This window comes from Rhinopithecus bieti, unplaced genomic scaffold (assembly GCF_001698545.2).
Source record: "Rhinopithecus bieti isolate Rb0 unplaced genomic scaffold, ASM169854v2 scaffold_11744, whole genome shotgun sequence".
Lineage (NCBI taxonomy): Eukaryota > Metazoa > Chordata > Mammalia > Primates > Cercopithecidae > Rhinopithecus > Rhinopithecus bieti.
This window is the reverse complement of record NW_016807094.1, coordinates 1,106,472-1,115,753: the sequence shown is the minus strand read 5'-3', so window position 1 is coordinate 1,115,753 and position 9,282 is coordinate 1,106,472. Positions and strand designations below refer to the sequence as shown.

Genomic DNA, 9,282 nt, shown 5'->3' with positions numbered 1-9,282 from the left:
TAAATGTTCCTTGTCAAACAATCAGAACAAACTCCCATTCCCTAAAGAATAGAAAGAGAAATAGCAAATGTTTAATGAAAAGACCCATGCTATTTCTTCAAAGTGTTCTAGATTCACTCCCCACAACTTATCCGACTCTCAAATAAAATATTTGGAGAGCCTAATAGGTCACAAAGTTTCGGAGACCATGGACATTTAAAAAATATCTTTGGAAAGGTCAAGTATGTTAGTATAGATAAATCATAATTAAGACAGCAGAGTTTAATAGGATCCATACTCGTGACTATCTACACAAGGGAATTAAATATTAAAGATCTTTTCCCCTATTTATACTGTTCCCATGTATGTTTCTTTCTGTATCGAAAGAAATTTAGAAGGGAAGGTTGTAACTTTTCACCTTCAGGTGCTGGTGGCCAAAAACAACTCTAAACTTGTCTGACTGGCTCTAAGGAGGAATGTCAGTAAACAAGGCCTGAGTAAACAAGAGAGAGGCCTGCCCATCAATCACCTGTGAAGTCAAGCAATGTAGGCCATCTTCCTGGATGCTTTCAGTTCCCAGCCCTCAGATAAATGCAAAATGTCCTTCCAGAGAAATGTAATTTATTATCATGTTAGCAGTGGTGAGTTAGGGAAGGAGCAGAATAAAAGATAATTCTACCTAGCAATGGGGACCCGCTGTAGTAGTAAGAAACTAAGTACCTTAAGGGACTGGGGAGTTTTCTTAAACCTCTCTGGCAGGAGCATGTATTGGCCTCTCTTTCATAAATGTGGGCCATTTTCATCACCTTGGGATGTTAGACTTTGGCAGGTCTGATGATGAAACAAGGCTGCACATGCTCGTAAGAAGAAATGACCTTCCCATCCTTAATCTCCTTGGTGATGGTGCAAATTTTAACCAGTATCCGGGACAGGGGTCCACAGGCACTGCAGTGCTCCTTTAAACCACAGGGGGCTGAGGATGTGCAAGCTGGGGCCGTGCATTCCATGGCTCCGGATTTATAAGATGTCCAAGGGGAAGGCTCACATTTGGTGGCACACGGGTAACAGGGACGCCTAAAGAAAAAACAGAATTTTAGCTGTGATCGAGGGAAGGCGATGATGGTCATGGAGAAAAATGGTCGTGGCTAATTTTTTTTAACACTTGTTGCTCAAGACAAGTACATACTTCCAAATGCTTATTCATTCATTTCGTACTGTAGTTAGTGGAAGAAAAAGAATCAGATCAAATCCATTGGAAATCAGCATCCTGGGTTTAGAAGTATTCGATTATGTAAGTTTCCATTAGTCAATACCATTGCATTGTGGAAAGAATACCGCACTAGCAGTCAAAGACTGGGGCAGAGAACAGCTCTGTCCTTTACCAGCTGGTGACCTCAGCTAAGTCATTTAACTCTCTCAGGCTTTAGTTGTTCATCTGCAGAATGGATATAATGGAAGCTAAACCCACAGGATCAACAGTGATAAGGAACAAGTTGAGGGGATTATTATCTGAGGAATGGAAATTAACCAGATATTTTTCTCATTGAAGAGTTAGTCATACTCATCATGGTGGCCTAACCCCAGCTATGAAAGAGTCCTCACTGTGTCATCAGGAAGCTTCAAAGTGCCTTCTAGCTGTCTATACATAGTTTTTAGAGAATTGGAGTAAAAAGCAGTTCATAGTAAACACTCTTTTGATAAGCATAATCTTTCTTTGATGATTCAAGGTATTTTGGTATATGATCACGGCTCCTAAAGGTGATGGCATTGATGACCATTGTGCTCATATAATGTGGTCATGCCAATTAAAAGAATGCTGTGAAGAGTTCATTGATTATTTTGGGGAAGTAGGTCTCCTTTGCAATCGTAACTAAGTCTCTCAGGTGTTAGTTTGGACTGAGTTACTTCGAAGAACTCATCCTCCAGGTACGTTTACTTATGGGTTGGTTAGCTTTTTATTGTTTACAAAAATTATAACTTTTATTTTTTAAAAAAGATGCTAAAACATACATGTGTACGTGCTTCTGTTGGCCTCAAGGACTGGTGGCTAGATAGGGTTAGGGGTTTCAGCCTGAGCAGAATGTTCCTCCAAAGGAGCCTGGGTTGTTTTGTACAAGCTCATGAAAATCAAACGTTCATCTCAGTGGGGAAACATCTGGAATGGTCACTGGGAATATTCATCTACGGGGAAATCATTTTTTCTCTAGTAATTTTTAAAACTCGAAGAAGGTAAGCAACCTATAATAAATTAACCTGGCACATGGGCTCCTCAGAACAGCCAACACCTCAAATTTGGATGAGGTTACAATTGCAACTCTTCCTCATGGCACAGCTTGAGAGGGTGTGTGGATGCCTCTGTCCAAGCTCCCCATCACTGGCAAGAAGGTCAAACAAAGCACTTGTCCCCTATTGCCAGTGGCAGTACATATATGGTTCATTTGCTCTTCTTTGTCATAGAAGTTGTTGTTATTTTACATACTTGCCATCCAAGCTCTCCAGAAGGCTGCGGTATGTGGTAATCTCACACTCCAGCCGGGACTTGACGTCCAGCAGGATCTCGTATTCTTGGTTCTGTCTTTCCAGGGCACACCGGATCTCTGCCAGCTGAGCCTCCAGGTTATCGATCAGACTCTGGATCTGGGTCAGCAGGGCTGTGTAGCGAGCCTCCGTCTCCATCAGGATGCACTCTTGGGAATCTCTCTAGCAAGGAGAAGGATAGTAGGGTTTAAAATGATGACTCCTTTAAGCCCAGGTCACCTGTGACCTGTATCATTTAAAAAAAATGGTTTCTTTTTTTTTGAGATGGAGTCTCGCTCTGCTGCCCAGGTTGGAGTGCAGATCTCGGCTCACTGCAAGCTCTGCCTCCGGGGTTCATGCCATTCTCCTGCCTCAGCCTCCCAAGTACCTGGGACCACAGGTGCCCACCACCATGCCTGGCTAATTTTTTTGTATTTTTAGTAGAGATGGGGTTTCACCGTGTTAGCCAGGATGGTTTCGATATCCTGACCCTGTGATCTGCCCACTTCAGCCTCCCGAAGTGCTGGGATTGCAGGCGTGAGCCACCTTGCCCGGCAAAATAAATGGTTTCTTTGTGACACTACTGATAGATCTCTAAGCACTTTATTTATTGTTTCCTAAGCAAATAAATCCAAAACCCAAATGATCAACTATGCTAAAATCTGCTTTCCTTTATCTCCTCTCTCTTTCTCTCTTTCTCTTTTTTTGCCTCTTTTTAAGTGTTTGTTTCACTTTCTCTTTCTTGACCACCCAATAATCTCGCGCCACACTTTCCTACTTAGGAGAGAAAAAGAAATAACTTATTGCACACCCAGGCATTAAAAATGCATTACTGGCTGGGCATGGTGGCTCATGCCTATAATCCCAGCACTTTGGGAGGCTGAGGTGGGTGGATCACAAGGTCCATAGTTCAAGACCAGCCTGGTCAAGATAGTGAAACCCCATCTCTACTAAAAATACAAAAATATTAGCTAGGTGTGGTGGTGGGCACCTGTAATCCCAGCTACTCGGGAGGCTGAGGCAGAGAATTGCTTGAACCCAGGAAGTAGAGGTTGCAATGACCTGAGACCACGCCACTGCTCTCCAGTCTGGGTGACAGAGTGAGACTCCATCTCAAAAAACAAACAAACAAAAACCAAAACCCATTACCATGGCACTTCATTCAGTGAGTGTTCGTATCATCGAAAAGGAAGCAAGACATGTTTAACCATATACAATTTATCCACCAGAACAATTCCTTTATATGTAAAATATGAAAGTTGAAACTGATGAGTAAATTTCATTCCTGTTCTATCATTCTGTAAGTCTATGGATAATGATGGGATTTTAGGTTTTAATAGCCTATTATTTGCATGATTATCCCAATTTTTATAGATGAGAAACCTGAGGTTCAAGTGGTTCAATATGTTGTCCAAGGTCACATGACTAACCGGTGACAAAACCAGTGTGGGGCAAGGTCTTCCTAAAATGCTTCACATCAGAGCATGTAAGCAATTCTCTACTTCAGAGAGGCATTATCATGAGACAGAATGGTACTGGCTTTGGAATCTAAACTCTGGCTCAGACTCTTATTTCTTTTGTGACTTTGGACAAGTTTCTCAACATCTCAGGATCTCAGTGTCTCTCTTTATAAAATAGGTGGGCTGAAACTTACCTTGGGTTTGCTTGGGAAAATCACCTTAGCTCTTGGAGCCTCGTCTGTAACATGCGTTAATAATTATGCCACCCCCCTTTTAGGATTACTTTATAAAATTCACGTGATAGCTTGTAAAAATGCTTTGCATATAATAAAATGCTCTCCCAGTGTTTCCCAAAGTGTACTTCATGAGTCATTAATACCATGAGATGCTCTAAAAAAAGTGGGGGGGTGGGGATCCACAGTCAAATAAGTTTTGGAATGCTGAATACCATATATCCCCTTCTTGGAGATTCATGGTGTATATTAACATATTAATGGCTCACAGGAAGGCACCCTGTTTAACCTTGGTTTAGTCCAGCATTTCCTAGACTTATTTGGCCACAAAGTCCTTTTTCAGCCATAGACCCTTTAACAAAAGAGGAACTGTTGTTCTGAGAGACACAGTTTGGGAAATACTGCAACACACAGGTGTCAGGGACTGTTGCCATCTGTGCTGAGCACGGCTTGGTCAGCTTGCTCGGTACCATTCGATGCTGGGCCTGCAGCTCAACCTCCAGGGTGTTCACAGTGCGTCTCAGTTCTATGATCTCCTTTTGGCAGCATTGCTGCTGTTGAGAGCTGGTCACCACTTGTTGATTCAGCTCCTCTATCTGAAACACACAGCCAGAGACTGAGAATATTATGGGAGGAAAACATGACTTTGATTAAAGGGCCCTAGAAATGCAGCATCAGCTTATTCTTTTTGACTTTTCTATTTCCCCCACCTGTGTGTTGAACCATTGTTCCACATCTTTGCGGTTTGTCTCCATGATGGACTCATATTGACATCTCATTTCTTGTAGAACCTGGTTTAGGTCAACAGAAGGGGCAGCAGTCACTTCAATGTGAAGTCTCTCCCCAAGCTGACACTGTAAAGAATTGATTTCCTATGGAAAGAAGAAGAATATGAAGTCACTTGGTGAACAGATGACCCCCTTGTGTTCTTGTTTCACTGTAATTGCTACAATTTAGCTTAATTATGTCTAAAATATAGCCCACAACAAAGGAATACACGATTTACAGGTGTTATTGATGCTATAAAATGATTTAAGACTATTTCAATAGGACTGTGTGTTTAAATATGTGCAAAATTTAAAAAAATGAGTAGCAAGACCAGAGTTCCAAAAAATTTAGATCATTTCCAGGGCTGGATAATGGGTGAAACAGGATAAAGGTGGAATTGATCATGAGAGATTATAGTCTCTATGGTACAAATATGGGATTGTGCCAATATTGACTTGCAGCAATATTGACTTGTACCAATGGGAGGTGGCAGAAGTCTGTGTAGGGATGCCTACAAACATGGGAAGACTGTAAGGACAGAAAAATTGGGATCCTTCTTGTGGAAAAGCTGGAGGGGATGATGGAGGCCTTTCTTCCCCTTATGGCTCCAGATACTGTGTTGGAGCCGCCAGCGGATTTGAAATACTACATTGAACCGGTGCTAGTAGCAGTAGGTATTTTCAGGGCTAAACCAGAGTAATACATAGCAGTGATATGGTTTGGCTCTGTGTCCCCACCCAAATCTCATCTCGAATTGTAATTCCCATAGTTCCCACCTGTCAAGGGAAGGACCTAGTGGGAGGTGATTAGATCATGGGGTGGTGTCCCCCATGCTGTTCTCAGGATACTGAATGAGTTCTCACAAGATCTGATGGTTTTACAAAGGGCTCTTCCCCCTTTGGTCTCTCTCTCTCCTGCTGCCAAGTGAGATGTGCCTGCTTCCCCTTGAGCCAGATTGTAAGTCTCCTGAGGCCTCCCCAGCTATGTGGAACTGTGACTCAATTACACCTCTTTCCTTTGTAAATTACCTACTCTCAGGTATTTCTTTGTAGCAGTGTGAGAACGAACTAATACAAGCGGGGACACCCTTTGTCAGGTGCAACTCAAAGGAACTGATGCTACTTTTAGGGGCTTAGCTTGTGATTACTCTCTTGGTCTTTCTCTCACCTCTTTGTGGTTGTTCTTGAGGCAAAGGAGCTCCTCTTTCAGAGACTGGACTTGTGCCTCCAGGTCGGCCTTGCCCAGGGTCAGCACATTCAGGATCTGCTTGAGGCCATTGGCATCTGCCTCTACCAGCTGGCGTAGAGACACCTCAGCTTCATACCTTAAAAAACCAGATGGGAAAACAGAGACATCTGAAAGGAGATGATGCAAACCAAGGCAAGCAGAACTCCCATCTGCATTTTTCTCTGGGCACCTCACTTAATGTACTTCTATTAAAAGTTTTATTCTCTTTAGAGGTGAAACCATTTGATATAGATCATAACTTAATTATTATTCCCAAATTAGTTTGCTAGGGGGATCTACATTGCTGTCCTTTGAGATATGGGAATGTATTGTCCTTCCTCTGCCTCTAGTGGCAATGCAATGTAAGTGAAGAAAGCACTGGATTAGGGCTCAGAAAACGTGGGTCCAAGTGTTGGCTCAGACTTGTGCTAGTTATGCTTACCTTTGGGTGAGTAACTTAGCCTCACTAAGCCACAGATTTCTCACCTTAAAGAAGGTAACAATATATTAGCCCTACCTATTTTACTGAACTGTTGTGTAGGTAATCAGATGGGTTCACAAGTTCGAAACTATAGGTATTATATACATGTGAGCAGTTATTAATCATTCATTGAATTTGAAAGTCTTTTCTGGGCTTGTGCCAACATGGTCTGGGGCAAGAGGGTTAGTAGACATGGGGACAATTTTGTTGAGGGCATCTCGGTCAGACTCAGGGTGAGCTCTGTCATCGATGACGGTGTTGGGTGGGCTTACTTGGCTCTCAAGTCATCTGCAGTCAGTTTGGTGTTGTCAATTTGCAAGACCAGTCTGGAATTCTCAGCCTTGGTACACAAGATCTAGAATTAAGAGATCGTACACACAAATGAAGCAAACACCAAGATTTCCTTCTTTAAGAACCAAGGGGCTTATGTGTGTGTCAAGTAACAGGGGAAGGCTAAATAGACTAAAAGTAATCTTCATAGCTATGCTCATGAAGCTTGGAAAACTTTGGAAAGTCAGATTTCCTGTTATTTTCCTAAAAGATCAGCAAAAAGTACTTACCTAGAAACTTTTAAGCATTTTTGTTGTTGTTGTTGTTGTTAAAATATGAAATCCAGGCCGAGCACAGTGGCTCACCCCTGTAATATCAGCACTTGGGAGGCTGAGGTGGGCGGATCATGAGGTCAAGAGATCGAGACCATCCTGGTAACATGGTGAAACTCTATCTCTACTAAAAAATACAAAAATTATCTGGGTGTGGTGGTGCGTTCCTGTAGACCCAGCTACTCGAGAGGCTGAGGAGGGAGAATCACTTGAACCTGGGAGCTGGAGGTTGCAGTGAGCAGAGATTGCACCATTGCACTCCAGCCTGGTGACAGAGTGAAACTCTATCTCAATAAATGAATGAATGAATAAATAAATAAATAAATACAAATTAAAAAAAATCTATTCTAAATTTATATGAATGCCATGATCCACTAGAATGTCAACTCCATGAGGGCAGGGACTTTTTAAAGGTCACCAATATTTTCCCAGAATCTAGAACAGTGTTTGGCTCAATATTGTTACTGCTCGTTAAACATCTGTTGAATGGATAAAACTGAATAAATCCAGATGTGTAGTAGTAGAATATGTCTGTGCATAACAAACTTAGGTTTGGCGTAGAAACAAACCAATCAATTTGGAGATGATAACATAAACATAAAAGGAGAAAAAGGTGGTGATGGTTGCAAAATGGATAAAAACTAAACTGTTCAGAAACTCATTAAAACAAAATTTATTTTCTCTGATCTCTGTTTCCCTATTTTTATTTAAAAAATAGCAACAACTTGCTGTTAACATCTTTTGGTCCTGAGTTATCTAGTTATAATGGTAGAGTGTATTTCTGGAGAAAGGAAACACCATGAGACTCTTCTTTTTGTTTTTGATTTTTAAAGACAGAGTCTCACTTTTGCCTGGGTTGGAGTGCAATGGCAGGATCTCAGCTCATAGCAGCCTCGACCTCTTGGGCTCAAGTGATCCTCCCACCTCAGCCTCCCAAGTAGCTGGGACCACAGGCATGTGCCACCATGCCCACCTAATTTGTGTGTGTGTGTGTAGAAATGGAGTTTCATCATGTTGCCGAGGCTGGTCTAGAACTCCTGGGCTCAAGTGATCTGTCTACCTCAACCTCCCAAAGTGTTAGGATTACAGGTGTGCATCACTGTGCCTGGCCAGAAATACTAGCAGACTCTGAATGCTGCCTCAAGATGACAATTTCGCTCAAGGGATTTTTCTATTCTTCAAAAAATGTTTCAGCATCGACTGAACAAAAAATGTTAAAGCTTAGCAAATAACTGTTGCTTGGAAACCATCAATTCACAACACGATTAAACAGGTTCCTAGGAATCTTACCTTCTGCTGGAGCTCCTCAATGGTAGTGTAATAAGACAGGTAATCAGGACATAGAACAGGGAGCTCTTTGTTATTCTCTTCCTGGATTTTAGATTCCAGTTCAGCATTCTCTTGTTCTAGCATTTGCACCTTTTCCAGGTAGTTAGCAAGACGTTCATTCAAGATTTGCATGGTCTCCTTCTCATTACTGTTGATGCCTTCACCATACCAGCTGCAGTCATCCAGAGAGGAACGCACGATGAAGTTGTTTGTTAGGTAGATGGGCTTACGACAAAAGCAAGGAGTGGGTTGGCAGCCCTGGTCCAGGGTAGTTCTGAGAGTGTGGCCAGCTGGTTGATAGTTCTTGACTTTAAGGCCACCAGGATGGCAGCGGTTGTTAGAAGAGATGGTACTAACATTTGTAATCCTAGAGCAGTTTTGACATGGGGTTGAAGGAGAATTGGTCGTTGTACAGCCCTTGGTATCCATAGTATGTATCCGGCTTTAGTTGGTTTCCAAGACTGTGGTCACCAGGATGAAAAGCTCGAGCCACCTCCACGGAGTCTGAATTCCAAGACTCTTGGTGTTTTCCTCTTTGAAGTGCTTATATAGCCTCTCTTCTACGTGGTGTCACACAGGTGGGATGTTTTCCTTTCTCAGGTTTATATCAAATCCCATAGGAACATCTTATTAGTCTGCTTTTTACTTGCTTAAGAAGAGTTATTTGTCTCATAAAAATGTGCATT

General features: G+C 42.1%; 1 protein-coding gene across 1 annotated transcript; it reads right to left on the bottom strand.

Moving 5' to 3' along the window:
* Nucleotides 1–609: 609 nt before the first annotated feature.
* Nucleotides 610–9,062, bottom strand: KRT39 (keratin 39). Its single transcript, XM_017880139.1, has 7 exons — nt 8,558–9,062; nt 6,938–7,020; nt 6,125–6,281; nt 4,900–5,061; nt 4,660–4,785; nt 2,459–2,679; nt 610–1,053 (listed from the first exon to the last, which is right to left on the bottom strand). The coding sequence occupies exons 1-7, from the start codon at nt 9,023–9,025 to the stop codon at nt 795–797; spliced, it is 1,476 nt and encodes a 491-aa protein (XP_017735628.1). The 5' UTR covers nt 9,026–9,062; the 3' UTR covers nt 610–794.
* Nucleotides 9,063–9,282: the final 220 nt, after the last annotated feature.

What these genes read in the sequence shown, in the direction of transcription:
- KRT39 (XM_017880139.1), bottom strand. Translation starts at nt 9,025, where the DNA reads ATGGATACCAAGGGCTGTACAACGACCAATTCTCCTTCAACCCCATGT. An exon ending in GCAGATGACTTGAGAGCCAA is followed by an intron (nt 6,282 to 6,937) that starts GTAAGCCCACCC and finishes TGGTTTTTTAAG; the next exon opens with GTATGAAGCTGAGGTGTCTC. An exon ending in TCAAGAACAACCACAAAGAG is followed by an intron (nt 5,062 to 6,124) that starts GTGAGAGAAAGA and finishes TTCTTTCCATAG; the next exon opens with GAAATCAATTCTTTACAGTG.